The sequence below is a fragment of the Bos grunniens genome, chromosome 11 (genome assembly GCF_055505025.1).
Source record: "Bos grunniens cultivar Pamir isolate PY7600 chromosome 11, Bosgru_T2T1.0, whole genome shotgun sequence".
In the NCBI taxonomy this organism is placed as follows: domain Eukaryota; kingdom Metazoa; phylum Chordata; class Mammalia; order Artiodactyla; family Bovidae; genus Bos; species Bos grunniens.
In genome coordinates, this window is record NC_141175.1 from 84,758,451 (window position 1) to 84,779,036 (window position 20,586).

Consider the following 20,586-nt stretch of genomic DNA (forward strand, 5'->3'; position numbering starts at 1 on the left):
TTTGTCGGATCATCTGGCAGATAGAGAAGTCCCGAGGATCTAGAACACAGCAAGGTGCAGAGGAAGTGAAAGAAGTTTGAAACTGGGTTGCTGTCCAGCTAGTGCCCCTAGAGGGTCCTTCTGGTGGGGAAGTGCCAGGGAATTGGAACCAGGCTACTGAAGTTGGGACCTAGAAAGTAGCCATACAGAGGCAAAGATAAACTGGCACCCTGAAATTTTACTTCCAGGGCAGCAAAGGTAACAAGAGTTTCTTGAAAATTTAGCTTAAGTCTTCTGAGAAATGAGTGAGATATGTCCCCTAATGTGAAATGATATCCTTAAAATCTTGAATGGTTTCTGCTGTGTCATTTTGGAGTATTCATACCATTCACCTAGAAAACTAGTGTGATACTCATTCAAACAAACATTTTTGCATATGTAATAGACATAGAAACATAAAATGTAAATATTAGAATCCATCTTAGTTTTTTAGGAAAGACAGAAAAATTCATCACTTTATAGATGTTATTGTGTGTGAAGTTAGAAAAATAATTTCATGGTTGAACCTAAGGTGAGATGAAGTCTAACAGACATGAGAGTGATTCAGCAATTTATTTTAACCCAACTATGACATTTATTGAGCACTCAGTGTATGCACTGAACTGGGCTTTTCAGAGAATGCAGATGCTAAAGAGGAGTTATTTGACATTTGTTGAACACCCAGTATGTTCCAGACATCAGTCTAGGCACTTTACCTATTTTCTTACGTAATACCCTTGCAAGGAATCATCCTGATTCTGACTTAAAGATGAAGATTATGGCTCAGTTAAAAAAAACTTGTCCAAGAGTGAGTAGGTGATGGTACCAGTTTTTGAGGCTTTTCCAAAGCCTTGCTCCTTGTTCTTGTTGATATACAGTCTAGAACACCTAAATACTGGGCCAAATGAGATAGGTGGCTGTGGCTGTCGAATAAGCCTAGGGCTCTAGCGTTGAGAGGAAGAAGAGAACACTGGAAAAGGTTTCTTGGAGGAGGAGGCATTTTAGTTCATTCTCAAAGAATGAAAAGGACTTTGAAATAAGCAGAGTCTCGCTATTTTTAAAACATGTAAACCAGCCCCAGCTACTTTATGACAAGGACCACCCCAGAGCAAGGTTAAGGCCATTTCCAGACTTCAGACAAGCTGCATGTCCCAGTCAGGACCATGCCATGGGGCCTGTGGCTCTGGAACAAGTGATAGCAGAAGCCGTTGCACACACGTATTTTACATGGGAAACGAAAATGGGTGATGAATTTCCAGCACGCCTTGAAGGAGAGAAGCTGCATCAGTGTGAGAGGTGAGGCAAAGACTATAGCCCCTGCCCACTTTTCTAGATGGTTGTGGTTCAGCTATATTTGATGGTTATGGTTTCTGTGCCATCACAGGTGGTTTTTCTTTCCTTCTTGAGCACCAAATGGCTCTAGTGCTTTCTCCCTGAAGCTTTTTCAGCTCCTCACTTCTGCCTCCCCTTAAGGTACAGGAACCAGGGCCCCCTTTGGCTCTGCTCTGTTCAATGCACAGCATCCAGTTTTAGCAGGTTTAGAGAATCAGGCTGCTTACTCTGCACACCAGCCACCACTTCCTCTGTGCTTCATGGTACAGCCCCCAGAGTGAGTGGCATCAGACAACGGCGAAAGGATAAAGCTTGGGGAGGGACTAAGGGGCTCAGTCATCTGTGTTCCTCAGAAACTGCAGGTCGCTATTCTTCCAAATCTGCAAGGAGATCCAACCAGTCCATCCTAAAGGAGATCAGTCCTGGGTGTTCATTGGAAGGACTGATGTTGAAGCTGAAACTCCAATATTTTGGCCACCTGATGTGAAGAGCTGACTCATTGGAAAAGACCTTGATGCTGGGAAAGACTGAAAGCAGGACGAGGAGGGGACGACAGAGGATGAGATGGTTGGATGGCATCACCGACTCAATGGACATGGGTTTGGGTGGACTCCGGGAATTGGTGATGGACAGGGAGGCCTGGTGTGTTGCGTTTAATGGGGTCGCAAAGAGTTGGACACAACTGAGCAACTGAACTGAACTCTTCCAGATTCTACCTTTCAAATGTTGGTTGATGTGAGCCACCTGGAGCTAAAATCTGAGAGTTGATATTGGAGTCAGTTGGTAACTCTTCTCTACTGTCTCTCTTCTCCTGGCTGTGCAGCTGCCCCTGCCCACTTTTCTAGAACTCCTTCTCATCACTTCTCATGCTGCTTAGAACCCTAGGTAGCTCTGGAAGACCACATCAGAGGTCATCTAGTTTATATATCGGAGAAGGCAGTGGCACCCCACTCCAATACTCTTGCCTGGAAAATCCCATGGGCGGAGGAGCCTGGTGGGCTGCAGTCCATGGGGTCGCTAAGAGTCGGACACGACTGAGCGACTTCACTTTGAATTTTCACTTTGATGCATTGGAGAAGGAAATGGCAACCCACTCCATTGTTCTTGCCTGGGGAATCCCAGGGATGGGGGAGCCTGGTGGGCTGCCGTCTGTGGGGTCACACAGAGTCGGACACGACTTAAGTGACTTAGCTTAGCTTAGTTTATATATATATATATAGAGAGAGAGAGAGAGAGAGAGAAATAAGCAAATGGAGGCCATATGAAATTAAATGAATTCATAGAATGAAATGAGATGTAGTTGGATCCAGATGTGTGACTCTGAAATTATTTCACCAAAGTTACATCTCTCTTGTTCTTTGATAATATGTTAATAGCAGGCCCTAGGCATGTGCCTGTGTTTTCTGATCTCAGGGGTCCCTGGATGTCTAGCAGTGATTTCCTCAGATGGAAAGAGAATGATGACTTTGCTTCTAGATCAAGGATATTGATGAATGCAATGAAGGATGCTATGGCACTCAGACCACAGTTCTCTGAGGTCAGCAGGCATATCGTGCATGCGTGCTTAGTTACGTCTGACTCTTTGCAACCCACTATGGACTGTAACCCGCTAGGCTCCTCTGTGCATGGGATTCTCCAGGCAAGAATCCAGGAGTGGGTCGCCACGTCGTCCTCCAGGCAATAGGCATGTCATATTAGCTTTAATGTTTGTTTGAATTCAACAAATGGCATATTTAACATTGTGCAAGGTCCTTAACTTCTCTGTGCCTCATTTTATTAGTCTGGTGAAAGTGAAAGTGAAGTTGCTTAATCGTGTCCAACTATTTGCAATCCCATGGACTGTAGGCTCCTCTGTCCATGGGATTTTCCAGGCAAGAGTACTGGAGTGGGTTGCCATTTCCTTCTCCGGTGGTCTTCCTGACCCCAGGGATCTTCATCTGTTAAATGGGAATAATAATAGTAGAGAGCCTTAAGGGTTTTTGTGAGGAATAATACATTAATACTTACAAAACGTCTGGAACTGCCTATAGCACCTGAGTGCTCAATGAGGATTGGTCCTTACTGCTTGAGGGATGACTGTCCCTACCTGTGTGCCTTCACAGGGACATTCTGATTGTGGAAGGTTGTCTTGGAGAGCCGGAAGATAAGGACACACACAATGGCTGCACCAAAGGTCACAGAACTGTTTTGTTTTGTTTTTTAATTAATTTATTTTAATTGGATGCTGATTTCTTTACAATATTGTGGTGGCCTTTGCCATACATGGAGGTGAATTAGCCATGGGTGTACATGTGGAACCCCATCCTGAACCCTCACAGAACTGTTTTGTGAAGGGCCACAGAGTAAATAATTGTGGCTTTGTGGACCACAGGGCCTGTCATAGCTACTCAACACTGCTGTCAAAATGTGAAAGCAGCCGTGACAGACGTGCTGTGCTCCATAAAACGGTTTTTTACTTACACTGAAATTTGAGCATTGTGTCATCTTCCCATATGAAACCGTGCTTTTTAAAAATGTTTCAATCATTTCAAAATATATTTAAAAAAATAGGCATCATCAAGACAGATGGCAGGCTAAATTTGACCAGTTGGCCATAGCTTCCTAACCCTCGAGACACAGATCTTAAGAGAAACACACCAGTCACCTAGGGGCTGCAGGATTCCAAGCAATTGGGGTTGGTGTCATGGGAAGAGAGCTGGCCTAGAAACTCAGAGACCTTGTTTTAGAGCTTAGCTTTGTCACTTCTGAAATGCGTGGCTTTGGAGAAAAAGTCTTTTAAGTTCTCATAGCCTGAGTTTTCTTGCAGGGAAAAGGGAGGAAGGGGCAACATTAGAAGACTTTTAGGGGCTTTCCTAGCAGTAAAAGCAGTTTTCTGAAGGGGAATTGAATATTCAAAATGGGTCATGGAGGACAGGTAGATAAAGCATGAGAAAGGAAAACAGGGTGTGTATTTGGGTAATTTTCAGTTCGTAGCTCAGCTATCTACCAGGAACAATAAATGTGGCAAGTTAGACAGGTGATGTATAATGGATGATGACCTTGAATGCCAAAGTGAGGAATTAGGATATCATAGCTTTGGGCTATCTGCAAAATTCCTTGATTTTACAGATCAAGCTGAGAAAAGGAAAACGACTTGTCCAAGGCCACATGACTGGTCAGTGAGAGCCAAGACCAGCACTCGTTTCTTTTGGCCCCAAGACCAATGACCCTTCTGTCTATAGTACTGTCCCCAGCAGTGTGGTAGAATGCAGTTAATTTTCACTGTGTGGCTGTGATCTCAGAGGGGGAGATTCTCATATAAAATTTCAGAAGCTGTTTTTAGAATTTTCTAAACATGATCTCATACCCCAGCGTATCTAAGAAGGTAGGTCTGTGAGTAATCCCATTACTGAGAAGGGTAATTACAGAAGTGTCAGCCTAAGGCCTTGCACTCCAGCAACCTTTAGCCTGGCTTCTTGCTGAGTGTCTTTTAAAAAATTTTGGCTCAGATGTTATTTCATCAGCAAAGCCTTCCCTAATATCCTAGTAGGTCAGGCCTTCCATTACTTACTCTCCTGCCGCTGCTGCTGCTGCTGCTGCTGAGTCGCTTCAGTCCTGTCCGACTTTGTGCGACCCCATAGACGGCAGCCCGCCAGGCTCAGCCATCCCTGGGATTCTCCAGGCAAGAACACCGGAGTGGGTTGCCATTTCCTTCTCCAATGCATGAAAATGAAAGGTGAAAGTGAAGTTGCTCAGTCGTGTCTGACTCTTAGGGACCCCATGGTTTGCAGCCTACCAGGCTCCTCCGTCCATGGGATTTTCCAAGCAAGAGTACTGGAGTGGGGTGCCATTGCCTTCTCTGACTTACTCTCCTAGGACTGTGTTTTTCCTTTATGCTATGCTATGCTAAGTCACTTCAGTCGTGTCCGACTCTCTATGACCCCATAGACAGCAGCCCACCAGGCTCCCCAGTCCCTGGGATTCTCCAGGCAAGAACACTGGAGTGGGTTCCCATTTCCTTCTCCAATACATGAAAGTGAAAAGTGAAAGTGAAGTCGCTCAGTTGTGTCCAACTCTCAGGGACCCCATGGACTGCAGCCTACCAGGCTCCTCCGTCCATGGGATTTTCCAGGCAAGAGTACTGGAGTGGGGTGCCATTGCCTTTTCCTTTATAGGATTTATCAATTAATAAATGCTTCTTTCTGTAACAATTTAAATAAGTGTTTCTGTTTGTAACAGTTTAAATTAACATCTCTCATCTGTCTTCCTAGCTAGATAATAAATTCTGGGAGGAGAGAGATTGTCTGTTTAGTTCATGGTTCTAGCCCCCGATACTTTGCCAGATGCATAATAGACATTCAGTGTTTGTTGAATGAATGAATACATGTTCTCTCATTAACCACTGATACTGGTGAAAACCTTGCTTACGCAAAGACTTAATAGGCAGGAGTGACTATCTTACTTGTTAATAAAATGGTTACATGATGAGTCTTTCCTTCTCCACTGAATTTTTTCTCTTTTTCAAAAGCTCCTATCTAATCCTCAACCTATCACAAAAAGACAATAATAGTCATAGCATAGTTACTAAAATTAAAACCATAAGTCAATATATAAATAGTTCTTCAAACACAGGTGTATGGGATTGGTTTAAAACAGTGGTCCCCATCCTTTTTGGCACCAGGGACTGATTATATGGAGGACAGTTTTTCCATGGACCAAGGTAGGGGGTAGAGGGGAATGGTTTCAAGATGATTAAAGCACATTGCATTTATGTGCACTTTATTTCTGTTATTATTACACCAGCTCCATCTCAGAACATCAGGCTTTAGATGGCAGAGGTTGAGGAGCCCTGGTTTGAAGGACATGTTCATTAGATTCCTTACTTAGTAAACTGCATGTTTCCTAAACTCTGCTCAGGGATTTGTATAAAAAGTTCACATTTTACCTCCTGAAAAGCTATTTGCTTTATTTCTCTAAATAAAAATTTGGTTAGTTCCTTTCTAAGCTGCTTCCATTAAAAAAGAATGGATTTGTTATATTTACACTCAGAGCTATGTCACTGCATCTATTGTCAGGAACTTTAGAAAATTAGAACATAGAACGTTGATGAAGAGTCACTATTGTGTGAGCATCAATCAACTTGAATTAAAAAAAAAAAAGTTTATTTTTGGCTGTGCTGAGTCCTTGTTGCTTCAGGGGCTTTTATCTAGTTACGGTGAGCAGGGGACTACTCTACGTGTGGCGCATGGGCTTATCGTTGCGGTAGCTTCTCTTGTTGCTGATCATGGGCTCTAGGGCATGCAGGCTTCAGAAGTTGCAGCACAGGGGCTCAGCAGTTGTGGCTCCCGGGCTCCAGAGCACATGTTTACTAGTTGTGGTGCAGTGGCTTAGTTGCACTGTGGCATGTGGGATCCTCTCGGCTTAGGGATTGAACCCGTGTCTCTTGCATTGGCAGGCAGATTCTTTACTACTGAACTACCAGGAAAGCCCCCAACCTGGGTTTTGAAAAAATTATTTCTTTTTACTTTCTATTTCTGTTCTCCTCAAGGGCATCTTATTCTTTAAAGGATTGTGCTTTGTGACATTGCACGAAAATTTGAAAGACCTACAAACTTTCAATTGATAAATTCCCATCCCCGAAAAACAATCTACTTGAAGATGAAGCTTAATGACTCAGGGAAAAAAGCTGATGAAATTCACCAGCTTGCTCACATAACCAGAAATTTTTTTGTTAAAAAGATTTTCTTTTTACGGTGTTGTACATGTTCCTACTGCATGGCGTGAAACTGAATTCTGTATTAAACATCCCCAGTCCCAAGAGACAGACTACAAAGCCAGAAGAGTGACTTCAAAGATTTACTCTTGAGTTGAAGGGAACATGGTGAGGCTCCATACACACCTCTCATTTAAAGAGCACAACTTTCCTCACCACCTAGGAGGTCCAGTTTGGGTTTTATGTTTCTGCGTATTGTTGACGTCTGTTCAGAGCTTGTGAATGGAACCTGATTGAAAGGTCTCTGAAGACTCCCAGAGAAGCAAAAGATATTAAGAAGAGGTGGCAAGAACACACAGAGGAACTGTACAAAAAAGATCTACACAGCCCAGATAATCACCATGGTGTGATCACTCACCTAGAGCCAGACATCCTGGAATGTGAAGTCAAGGGGGCCTTAGGAAGCATCACTACGAACAAAGCTAGTGGAGGTGATGGAATTCCAGTTGAGCTATTTCAAATCCTGAAAGATGATGCTGTGAAAGTGCTGCACTCAATATGCCAGCAAATTTGGAAGACTTGGCAGTGGCCACAGGACTGGAAAAGATCAGTTTTCATCCCAATCCCAAAGAAAGGCAATGCCAAAGAATGCTCAAACTACTGCACAATTGCACTCATCTCACACACTAGTAAAGTAATGCTCAAAATGCTCCAAGCCAGGCTTCCATAATACATGAATCGTGAACTTCCAGATGTTCAAGCTGGTTTTAGAAACCAGAGGAAACAGAGATCACAAATTGCCAACATCTGCTGGAGCATCGAAAAAGCAAGAAAGTTCCAGAAAAACATCTACTTTTGCTTTATTGACTATGCCAAAGCATTTGACTGTGTAGATCACAACCAACTGTGGAAAATTCTGAAAGAGATGGGAATACCAGACCACCTGACCTGCCTCTAGAGAAATATGTATGCAGGTCAGGAAGCAACAGTTAGAACTGGACATGGAACAACAGACTGGTTCCAAATAGGAAGAAGAGTATGTTAAGGCTGTATATTGTCACCATGCTTATTTAACTTTTATGCAGAGTACATCATGAGAAACGCTGGGCTGGATGAAGCACAAGCTGGAGTTGAGATTGCTGGGAGAAATATCAATAACCTCAGATATGCATATGGCACCACCCTTATGGCAGAAAGTGAAGAAGAACTAAAGAACCTCTTGATGAATGTGAAAGTGGAGAGTGAAAAAGTTGGCTTAAAGCTCAACATTCAGAAAACAAAGATCATGGCATCCGGTCCCATCACTTCATGGCAAATAGATGGAGAAACAGTGGAAACAGTGGCAGACTATTTTTTGGGCTCCCAAAATCACTGCAGATGGTGACTGCAGCCATGAAATTAAAAGATACTTGCTCCATGAAAGAAAAGTTATGCAACCTAGACAGTATATTAGAAAGCAGAGACATTACTTTGCCAAAAAAGGTCCATCCAGTTAAGGCTATGGTTTTTCCAGTATTCATGTTTGGATGTGAGAGTTGGACTATAAAGGAAGCTGAGTGCCGAAGAATTGATGCTCTTGAACTGTGGTGTTGGAGAAGACTCTTGAGAGTCCCTTGGACTGCAAGGAGATCCAACCTAAAGTCCATCCTAAAGGATATCAGTCTTGAATATTCATTGGAAGGACTGATACTGAAGCTGAAACTCCAATCCTTTGGCCACCTGCTGTGAAGAACTGACTTACTTGAAAAGACCCTGATGCTGGGAAAGATTGAAGGCAGGAGAAGAAGGGGACGACAGAGGATGAGATGGTTGGGTGGCATCACCGACTCAATGGACACGAGTTTGAGTGGTCTCGGAGTTGGTAATGGATAGGGAGGCCTGCCGTGCTGCAGTCTGTGGAGTTGCAAAGAGTTGGACATGACTGAGCAACTGAACTGAACTGAAGATTTCCATGGATTTGCTCCTTTGCCCTGTGTCTATGTAGGTTCCTAGCTATCCTTAGCTGTTTCTCTTTGAGGAAAGCAGAGCAAGCCCTTGCCAAAATTATGAAGTATGTATGTTACTCTCAATGATTTAATCTCCTCTTTGGAGGACCCTTTTAATCTCCAGTTAGGGTCCATTTTTCTCTGCCCTCTTCTCTCTTCCCTCCCCTACACACTCACCATTTTTATTTTTTGGCCATGCTACATAGTATGTGGGATCCTAGTTCCCCAACCAGGGATTGAACCTGTGCCCCCTGCATTGGAAACATGGAATCTTATCCACTGGACTTCCAGGGAAGTCCTGAGGGAAATCCTGGGACTTCATTATTTTAATGCTGTCTGGAGTCCCAGTTTGTGATGAGAGCCCATCTGATATACTATTTCACATCAGCATCATACCGATATTAGAACAAATGTTATCTTCTAATATGTAAGCACCACCTTACATCAAGGACTTTGTTTAAGTCCTTTTCCTCTCTAGTCTGTGTTTGCTAAACATGCTGATGCCCTTCAAGCTAGTTCTGCCTTCCTACCCAGTTCTGCCTTTTATGCATTGCTACCCGTCCTACCAGTGCCAAGACCACCTACATCAGAATCACCTACGATGCTTCTTAAAATTCAAATTTGGGGTTTCCTCTTTAGAGCTACAGGGCTTTCCTCGTGGCTCAGCAGGTAAAGAATTTGCCTGGAATATAGGAGACCCGGGTTTAATCCCTGGGTCAGGAAGAATCCCTTGAGAAGGGAATGACTGCCCACCCCAGTATTCTTGCCTGGAGAACTCCACGGATAGAGGAGCCTGGCGGACTACAGTCCATGGTGTCACAAAGAGTTGAATGCGACTGAGCAATTAACACTTACACTGTTTTCTTTAGATCTACTGTATACCCAATGATAGGGCCCAGTTATCTTCACTTTAATGAATTTTCCAGAAGATCCTTAGGTGAAGTGAAGTTGAAGAAGTATTGTTCTATGCCTTTAGTCACATCATTGCTTCCTTCTGAAATGCCCTCACTCTCTCTGGCTTCTGTTGCTTTTTCCAGTCCCTTCCTTTTATGGAACTTTCCATCTTCTTTCTCCTATTCATGGTCATTTGAGTAAATATCACTTGAAGACTGTAAATTTATCAGGAACAGGGACCAGGAATCAGTCCTCTTTGTAATCCCCACAGTGTTTGGTCTGGTGCTTTGCACTAGAAGTCGTTCAATACATGCTTGAGAACAAATAAATGGTCTACTCTCTAGAACTAGGAATACCAGGAGGGTTATACTTCATTCAAATGTCTGAAGGCACAATGTCAACAAGCTAGTGTGGGAAATATTTTTAGGTAGGAGATCTATTTTGGTGACCCAGAAATAAATGCACACATATGACCTCATTTTTTTTCAGTGTAAGGTCAAACATCAGGAAAGGTTGCTCTTTTCAGGGTGGATGGTACCTGATATAGTTGCTATTGTCCAACATGAGACCCCTGAAAGCTTCATGGAAGAGATGATCTGAGGCCCCCTTCTGGGAGTTCACTACATTTGAAATCTTTTGGTTGCAAGACTGTAGATGGAGCAGTTGGAGGTTTCTAGAAGCCCACTTGTATGACCCCAAGACCCCAGGTATGTTAACCTGGAAATGAGGTGGTCCACTTCGAGGGCATCCAGGTGTGGTCATGGTCTTACTGTCTGAATGCCTGAAAAGTCTCTCCTCTTCCATGATTCCCTAGTCATGGAAGAGTTCTGTCTTCTGGAAAGCAAGACTCACTTCTTGTCTCTCGTAATGACTTACTAGAATGTGGGCTTCTTTGGGGAATATCATCTTATATGTCTTTAAAACACAGTACCTGGCACATATGAGTGGCTAAGAGAAGCTTGGAAAACTTGTGAATGAATGGGTTGTTTTCCCATTTCTTTGGATTACTTACCAGTTAAAAAATTAAAATATAAACATGTTTTGACCCCAAGACTATACATTTGTGGGCAGTGTTGAGATTATTTTAAAAAAATGATTTATTGTCATTAGAGCTAAGTATTAACTTACTTGTTGGGCTAAAATTTGGTATCATTCTCTGCAGCTTTTTGGATTGCCTTCTTTTATTTTAGTTTTTGGTTGTTCACTGCTAGAATTTCATTCACCATTTTTTTTTTCTCCTGACTGAATGGAAAAACCTTGAGATTTTTACATGCCTTTGGAGGGATTTCTGACCTCAGATTTTAGCTGATGATCCCCTAAATGGATCATCTTTCCTTGTCACGTGATGAATGGGAGTGCTTACAAAAGCCTTCCTTGGGGGTGGGGCAGCAGGAGATGGGCAAGGGAAAGGTGAAAATCTCTGGATGAGGTGATGTAAACTACAGACATTTATTCAGGTGGAAAGGAGGGGAGAAGGTTATTTTGCATGAAGTACCTCAGTAAGGAGCTCTTTGCTAGGAAAGAACAGTATTGTTAATCTCTGTAGTGAAAACAAATAAACGAAAAGGTGTTGCCGTTCTTCATTCTTCTCCTACCGCATATTGATTGTGGCTTTTCAGTCTGATACAGGCCTTTGGTCACTTTAGGGGTATCCATCTTACCTAGGGAACATTTCTAAATGCATATGTCTAGGTCCAGCACCTGGATTCTGATTCCACATCAGAGATTTGATGAATCAGCACAAGGCCAACTGAGAAGTATTTTATTCATTTAATAAAAGCAGGTGCTGTGCATCTTCCATGTAGCAGGGTGTGCTCGAGGAACTGGGTGAACAAAAGAGACAGAAATCCCTACCCTTACAGAGTTGACATCTATGAGAGAGAGAGAGAATAAGAAGAACTGTTAAATAAAGTATATAATATATAAAAAGTAGTAAGTTCTAAGATTTACAGAGATAGAGAACAGACTTGTGGTTCCCAAGTGGGGAGGAATTGGGAGAGAGATTGAAAATTTGAAATTAGAAGATACAAACTGTTACATATAGGATAGATAAACAGCAAGGTCCTACTGTATAGCATGTGGAACTACATTTAATATTCTGGGATAAACCATAATGGAAAATAATATAAAAAAGAATGCATGTATGTGTATAACCAAATCACTTTGCTGTGTAGCAGAAATAAACACAGCATTGGAAATCAACTATAATTCAATAAAAAGTAATAAGTTCTATATAGAAAAACAAAATAAGGGAAAAAGGGTCTCATGACTTTTCAGTAACATTTTTATTATCCTAAATTCTGAAATCATCTTTCCGTTTTGGCCACGTTGCCTGACCATTACTCCAGCTGCTACCTTTGATGAATGAAGAGGGTGTTTTTTGACATGGGACAGGGCCCCTGTAGTCTTTTAAGTCTGGGCAGGGGGCTTGAGCCCCTTACGTGGTGTCTAACTGCTTGTCTCCCAGAGGACCTGGCCTCATTTTTCAGGAAGAAAAGTAGAAACTCTCTCTTTGGGGAAAAAATAAAGTAATAGCAGAGAGTTGCTGTGGGCACCGAAGGAGCTCCTTGGTGAAGTGTGGCATGGCCTGATGGCCTGAGGGTGGGGGCCAGCACGGTAACTGGCACCCTCAGTGGATGATCAGATAAAGAAGGGCATCCTCTGGCATCATCTTTGTCTAGAAGCATTTGGAAGTGCTTGCATTTGTAGTGGATGAGAATTCGTGGTTGCTTTACCATTGCCTTAGAAGCAGATTCATTGCTTAGTTTTGAGGCTTTCAGTCAGCAAGAATTCCAGAGGTGGGGATTCCAGGTCTTGATGGAGAGTCAAGGAGTTCCTTGGAAAAACCCCAGCTGCCGATCAGCAGAATGAGACTAGGCCACCTCAAGCACAGAACTGGTGAGAATGCCAGAGGTGTTTCCTCTCTGAGCTGGTTCTCCTTGCAGTCAGAACCACTAAAGCTCCCACTGCTGTGCTACCTAACTACTCCTTGAACCTCTGCTATGGCAGTTTGATGAAGATCTGTCTGGCGAGTACATGCATCCATTTCTGTGACCTCTCCCTTTGCCATAGAGGGGTGGACTCACTCAGTTTGATACTTGTTCACCGTCCTTTGTCCGTGACGTTCAGGTCTGTCATCTATAGGTGTTGGGGCTCTTTGGTTTGTTTTAAAATAAATAGTGAGCAGAAGATAATGTGAGTATTCTTGCTATTATGCTGAAGGCTCATTTGGATGATGTAATGAACATTCCTAAGTAAGAACTGGCCCTGGATGTAAGGGCTTTCTGAAACCACTGTGAAGATCAGACTACCTCTTGTTCAGAGTTCAGTAGATCAGGGTGAAAGATTAGAAGGTCAGGCAGCAGACTAATACATCAACAGCTACTATTTGCTGCTTAATTTTCATAGAAATAAATATTTGAGGAGACAGTGGCGAGAGTCAGATCTGTTTGCATCTGAGGCATCAGAATTGAGACAAAACATGGAGGGAAAAAATGAAGCAGGACTCATTTTTTGATGACACCTAACCCACATCCTCAGGGCTTCACTGGTGGCTCAGTGGTAAAGAAACTCCATATCCTCACAAGCATTTAGATTTGGTGTTAATTTAATAAAGAAAGAAACTGAAGTCCAGAGAGTTCTTTCCAGTTGCTTCATGACCAATAAGCTATAGCAGTGTTTTTTGGTCCACTGACCTCACAAATTAGACTACTGTGAAACCATCTTTTGAATATAATTGTGACATTTTTGAGTTAACCTCAGAAGTCCCCTTCCTTTTTATGTAATACCGATGATGGTTTTTTTTTTTTTTTTACTGCTCTGTCCACCCTGAGACATTGATACCCTTTTGGCTGGGAGCATATTGGGAGATGTTGGTTGGGGCAGGGCTTCTACTTGGAAGACTGAAGAGATTGCCCTGAGAGTATTTGCAGGAGAGGTTGTCAGGTAATTGCTAAAAGGTGGGAGAGTGGGAGCCAGTTGTCTCCAGGAACATTCCAGCCCACAGGTTACCTCCCAGCTGCGGATATGTGTCCATGTCAGTCTGCCATCCATAAGATAAAACTAGGCTTGTTGGAAACCTTTCATGGGACTTTTGCTACCTATCCCCACATAGAAACCAAGAGGTTTTCCACTGAGCTAGTCCAAGCCCAAATCCAGTCGTTCTCAAAAGGTCACTATATGCACTCTCAGGTGTGGTAGAATGGAGCAGGGGATTACATCAGTTTCAGACAGACCGGGCTTTGAATCTTAGTTACTGTCTGACTTTCAGCAAGTATGTAACCTGTCTGAACCTCAGTCTTTCCACCTACAAACAGGCTTACGGTATATTGTTAGGGGTGCTATTCACACAGACTCTAATGGAAATGGCAACATTAGGAGTTGTATAACAGGGCAGTGCTGGTTCCTGAAAGTATTAGATATAATAATTAGATATAGATAGATGTAAAAAATTTACCATGGTGTCTGGGACAGTGTTCAATAATGGAGCCTGGGATTACCATCTCAGGCAGTCAGCTGTGATTTTGATTTGCTGTGGTGTCATTTTGAAATGTGCTTCAAAGAAGGAAAATAGTTCAGGGCACAGAAAGCACAATATGCAAAGACCTGGAGGTAAGAAAGTGCCGTCCTGTTCAGGAAATTGAGAGAATTCCCATATTTTAGAACTCAAAGGCCAGATCCTGAAAGGTCTAAATAGCCTATTGAGGGGGTTTGCATTTGTCTTCAGGGCAGTAGGCCATGAAGAGTTTTAAGGGGAGTGAGAGAGTGTGATCTGCATTTTGGGAGGTTTGTTTTGGCTGAGATGTGAGGAATGGAATGATGAGCCTTGGCAGCAATTTCAAGGGAGTGGTTCATTCTATCCACCCTGGAGACAGGAGCAACTTTGTGTCTGTTTGGGTAGGCTCTGTGTGTTCTGTACTATTCCTTCTGAGCAAATTCTTAACCTTTCTGATCCTTCCAGGTTACCAAAATGTTTTAAGTTGCAAATCTTCCAAAAGGATCACTGCAAATGTTTATTTCTCTTTTTTAAACTTTAGATCTTTACTATATCATTTTATATACCTGCAAGGCATTGGGATCATTGCCTTGATCAGACTTTTTTTTTTTTTTTTTAAATAATAGGCAAGTGCAGGCTTCCTTTTTTCTCCTCTTGTCTTTATAGTCTGTTCTTCAGTGAACCAGCAAAGAGATTATTTTAAAAGATAAATCAGCTCATCTCACACTTCTGATTGGAATCTCCCTGTGATTCCCAAATCCCTCACAGTCAATGCCAATGTCTTACAGTGGCCTCAGTGGCCCTCATGATCTGTCCCTACTGAGTTCCCAGGTCCTGAGCCCTGCTTCTTTCCATCACTTCTCTGTCACGACACAGGTTTCTTCCTGGTCCCTAGACTATGCAAAGCACAATTCTCATCAAGGTCTTTGTACCTAACTTGAAATTCTCTTCCTGCAAGTATCCACAAAGCTTGGGCCTCTTCTTCCTTCAGGACTTTACTCAAATGGCGCCTTATCAGAGAGGCCTTCCTTAAACTGTCCATTATAAAATCCTGCATTCCATGTGTGTGCGCATACTGACACATACAACCTGGCACAGACACCATAACATACAGACTTCCCGTCCTCTTGAAATTGCTCCCTACCCGCCACCATTACACTGCTTGTTACCACCTGACATTTATATTTGTTTGTTTCCTCCCCATTAGAATATAAGGTCTGCAAAGACAGAGACTTTAAAACAAATTCACTGATGAATTCTCAGGACCTAGAAGAGAGCCCATCATGTCCTAAAATTTGTCTGGGCAGCTCTCATAAATCTGTGGAATAAATTGCTGCAAGGGAGTTAGAACTAGATCCGCCACTGTTCTTACAGGGATGGTTCAGAGTTACCTTGTTTTAAGAAGAGATCCTACAACCCACTCAAGCCGAGTCATGACTGGACAAGTAGATACACTGACCATGAACTGCATATTTTGAAAATATGTTTCTTCTATTTTTCCACCTTTTACTTAGAATGGGGTCTGACCACCACAGCCCTCTGCTGTGTCTTCTTTAGTGTGAGGAAAATGTCAAAGCTATCTCCCTGTAGCAATGAGCTTTAAAAAAAAAAGTAGGGGGGGGTGGTGCTTTAGGTGATGCCAGAATGTGCTGGGCCAGGTAGGGCTTCTCCTGGGCCCTGGTGCAGTTTTCAATATAAGCCATTAGCAGTAAGCCTAGGGCAGAGAGTGTAGGCAAATGTGGGGGTGACTTAGCCTGAGGCCACGAAGGGCTCTAACCCAGCTCTCCCTTTATGTCAGGCCACAGGGCTAAAACCTGACTCAGGACCCTTCTTATCCCTGTGTCATTGGATGTTACAAATGGCTTTCCAGACCAGAGTCACCCTGACTTGCAGCAGATCCTTCTTTGCTTCATTGTCCCCCACCCCATTCACCAAAACCCTGGAATCTGAGGTGATACAAGGTCACGGAGAGGCACAAACCTTGGTTACCTGAGCAGAGTGGTAGGTGGAGCCACCATGAACCTGGATTCCCACCAGTGATGCTGGTGCCATATCCCCAGTTTCCTACAGCCCTTTAATCCCATAGGTACTTTTGGTCACTGTCATTTTGCCACCTGGGCTAATTTAGTTGGAATTATTGCCCCTGTATTTTTAGGTCACTTGAGTCCTCTATAGAACTGATGTGTATTTTAGAATGACCATGAAAATTCTGACATTGACACAGAGAAGGAACATTTTATGGCTGGTAACAATGATTTCACAGCCTGTCAGGCAAGACCTGGGCAAGACACACGCACAGACCTGGGCCTGCTTATCTCCCTTTCCTGCCATGGGCAGCCTGCAGATTCTAGAATGAGATCTGTACACAGCTATGAAGAGCAGCGCTTGAAGAACCAGATGCCCAGCTGCTAATGCATCAGAAGACCTGGTGTTGCTGAAAATTAGGAGGAAATGTGCTGTCATCAAAACATGCTCTTAAAAACTATACTTATCGTGTGGAAACATTGCCTTACAACAGATCTTTTTTCCCTTCAAGTGCAAATACCACTGAGCTTTGATTGCAGGCAAGCTGGAAGATTTCTCTGTGGTTCTAAGATCCATAGATTTGTTGTTGTTCAGTTGCTAAGTTATGTCTGACTCTTTGCAACCCTATGGACTGTAGCATGCTAGGCTTCCCTGTCCACTATTTCTCAGTGTTTGCTCAGATTCATGTCCATTGAGTTGATGATGCCATCCAACCATCTCATCCTCTATTGCACTCTTCTCCTTTTGTCTTCAGTCTTTCCCAGCATCAGGGTCTTTTCCAATAAGTCAGCTCTTCACATCAGGTGACCAAAGAATTGGTGCTTCAGCATCAGTCCTTCCAGTGAATATTCAGGGTTGATTTCATTTAGAATTGACTGGTTTGATTTTGCAGTCCAAGTGACCGTCATGAGCCATAGGACACAATTGCATTAAATACAGTGTAAACTGTGCCCCAGAATTTAAGATCGTTACCAGGTCATGCATTTGTAGGATTTTTAGAGTCTAAACTTCATAGCATCACTCTTAAGGTGATTTTGGCAATGAAACAGTTTTTGGAAGGTTGACTGTGTTAACCACAGTTTAAAAGAAAATCTGCCTTAGCAACAAGGAGAAAATTATTTAATGCGTCAAAACTCTGTGCTTTTCCTCATTGGCTGTCAGCGTGCATGCATGTGTGTTCAACAAGCCAAGGATATAATTGAACGTTTCCTTCCAGTAAGTCAGCTGTGTACATTGCTCATTGCTCAGTAAATGGGACTACATGTAGAAAATCCACAAGTGGAGAGATTGGGCTGTAAACATTACCAAGGATTGCTTTATCACAGATGGATTCTTAGAGCCATGATTCACCGTAGATGTTGTGATAGTCAAATATAAACAAGTCATTGGTAAATGTAATAAACAATTGGGTCACTTGAGTGCTTTGGGTCTGGATCTAATGATGTGATTTTTTTCCCCCACCCCCCCCTTTCTTATTCTCCCCAGTAGGTTGGGACAGTTGGAACTCTGCCATTGCCCAGCATGCTGCAGTTCAGTCTGTCACCCACCTTGTCGGTGGGATTTCACTTGATAGCCATGGTGGCTCTCTTGTTTTCCCATGTGGACCATATAAGTGCTGAGACAGAAATGGAAGGAGAAGGCAACGAGACTGGCGAGTGTACTGGCTCCTATTACTGTAAGAAGGGGGTGATTTTACCCATTTGGGAGCCCCAGGACCCTTCCTTTGGAGACAAAATTGCTAGAGCGACTGTGTATTTTGTGGCCATGGTCTACATGTTTCTTGGAGTCTCAATCATTGCTGACCGGTTCATGTCCTCTATAGAAGTCATCACGTCTCAAGAGAAAGAAATCACCATAAAGAAACCCAATGGAGAGACCACCAAGACAACTGTGAGGATCTGGAATGAGACAGTGTCCAACCTGACCTTGATGGCCCTGGGGTCTTCAGCTCCAGAGATTCTCCTTTCAGTAATCGAGGTGTGTGGCCATAACTTCACCGCAGGAGACCTTGGTCCTAGCACCATCGTGGGGAGTGCTGCATTCAACATGTTCATCATCATTGCCCTTTGTGTGTATGTCGTCCCGGATGGGGAGACAAGGAAGATCAAGCATCTGCGTGTGTTCTTTGTGACAGCAGCATGGAGCATCTTTGCCTATACCTGGCTTTACATCATTTTGTCTGTCAGCTCCCCTGGGGTCGTGGAGGTCTGGGAAGGTTTGCTTACTTTCTTCTTCTTCCCCATCTGCGTTGTGTTTGCTTGGGTGGCAGACAGGAGGCTTCTGTTTTACAAGTATGTCTACAAGAGGTATCGGGCTGGCAAGCAGAGGGGAATGATTATTGAACACGAAGGAGACAGGCCATCTTCCAAGACAGAAATTGAAATGGATGGGAAAGTGGTCAATTCCCATGTTGACAGTTTCTTAGATGGAGCCCTGGTTCTGGAGGTTGATGAGAGGGACCAAGATGATGAAGAAGCCAGGCGAGAAATGGCTAGGATTCTGAAGGAACTCAAGCAGAAGCATCCAGAGAAGGAAATAGAGCAATTAATAGAATTAGCCAATTACCAAGTCTTAAGTCAGCAGCAAAAAAGTCGAGCGTTTTACCGTATTCAAGCTACCCGCCTGATGACCGGAGCGGGCAACATTTTAAAGAGGCATGCAGCAGACCAAGCCAGGAAAGCTGTCAGCATGCATGAGGTCAACACGGAAGTGGCTGAAAATGACCCTGTCAGTAAGATCTTCTTTGAACAAGGGACATATCAGTGTCTGGAGAACTGTGGCACAGTAGCCCTGACCATTATCCGCAGAGGTGGTGATTTGACCAACACTGTGTTTGTTGACTTCAGAACAGAGGATGGCACAGCCAATGCTGGGTCTGATTACGAATTTACCGAAGGAACTGTGGTCTTTAAGCCTGGTGAGACCCAGAAGGAAATCAGAGTTGGCATCATTGATGATGACATCTTTGAGGAGGATGAGAATTTCCTTGTGCATCTCAGCAACGTCAAAGTATCTTTGGAAGCCTCGGAAGACGGCATCCTGGAAGCCAGTCATGTCTCTACCCTTGCTTGCCTGGGATCCCCCTCCACTGCCACCGTGACTATTTTTGATGATGACCATGCTGGCATCTTTACTTTTGAGGAACCGGTGACTCATGTGAGTGAGAGCATTGGCATCATGGAGGTGAAAGTTCTGAGAACATCTGGAGCACGTGGAAATGTTATCGTTCCCTATAAGACCATTGAGGGGACCGCCAGAGGTGGAGGGGAGGACTTTGAGGACACATGTGGAGAGCTCGAGTTCCAGAATGACGAAATTGTGTAAGTTCTTTTTTTTTATACCTATGTGTGTGGTTGAGTGCGTCTGTGGTTGTGTGAACATGTGTGTGTGTTTTAAAAACTAAATGGTGAAGAAAGAATGGATTGGTAACTATACAGAACCACTTTCAAAATACCAAAATATCCTAGCTTCTAGCTTATGTGCCACTGATCAATATACTATATCTGTCAAGATCCTAATGTGTTTTCCTTTTTACTTTTATGCATTTACAGTTTTTAAGTACGTTTATGGATCATGATGAAATGAGTCTTCTGACAGAATTTATGCACTTAATGATCGGTTGAAAAACTTGTATTCTGTCTTGATCATATAACAGACACACAGAAAGGGAATATCGCAAAAGTCAATTTGGGAAAGCCCAAAAATAATTTCCTGGCTACCAGGGTTCGCTGAAATGATTTTTGCTGCTTTTCTCTGACACTGTTTTTGTGATGGTCTAATGTTTCTGCTGAAATGCTAATGCTTAATTATAACTTAATGACCAATCCTGCCTTTTCAGTTTGATGCCAATGGAGAAAAGTCATAAAGTTCTTTTTTAGTTCTAGTCTGATTTTACTTTACATGGTTAAACAAACCCTTTTACCCTGCTGGCATAGGGATGGTGAGAGAAATAAAATTCTAAGTGTCTGAAATGACAAGGAGCAGGTCAGAGAAAAGAAGTGGGAAACAATTAAGTTTTCCTATTGACACTTTACAGTGACATTTGCCAACACTGTAACACAGAATATCTGATTGTGTGATGATTCCTCCATTGGCAGAGGATGTTTAGAGAGCTTTTCCTCCTTCCTTGCCTAAGGCCAGGGGCA

General features: G+C 43.1%; 1 protein-coding gene across 25 annotated transcripts in view; it reads left to right on the top strand.

Moving 5' to 3' along the window:
• The window catches only part of SLC8A1 (solute carrier family 8 member A1), a 447,983-nt gene that overhangs the window by 72,493 nt on the left and 354,904 nt on the right, over positions 1–20,586 (top strand). For 20 of the 25 annotated variants that reach the window (XR_015137133.1, XR_015137134.1, XM_086327309.1 and 17 more), the window contains one exon: positions 17,930–19,761. Coding sequence is in view for 23 of the 25 variants with exons in the window: in XM_086327309.1 (XP_086183435.1) it covers positions 17,930–19,761 (1,832 nt within the window). In the remaining 2 variants the exon portion in view is untranslated. Of the gene's footprint in view, positions 1–17,926; positions 19,841–20,586 lie in introns of those variants that run through there. The other 5 variants (XM_086327301.1, XM_086327303.1, XM_086327300.1 and 2 more) reach the window with 2 other exon arrangements.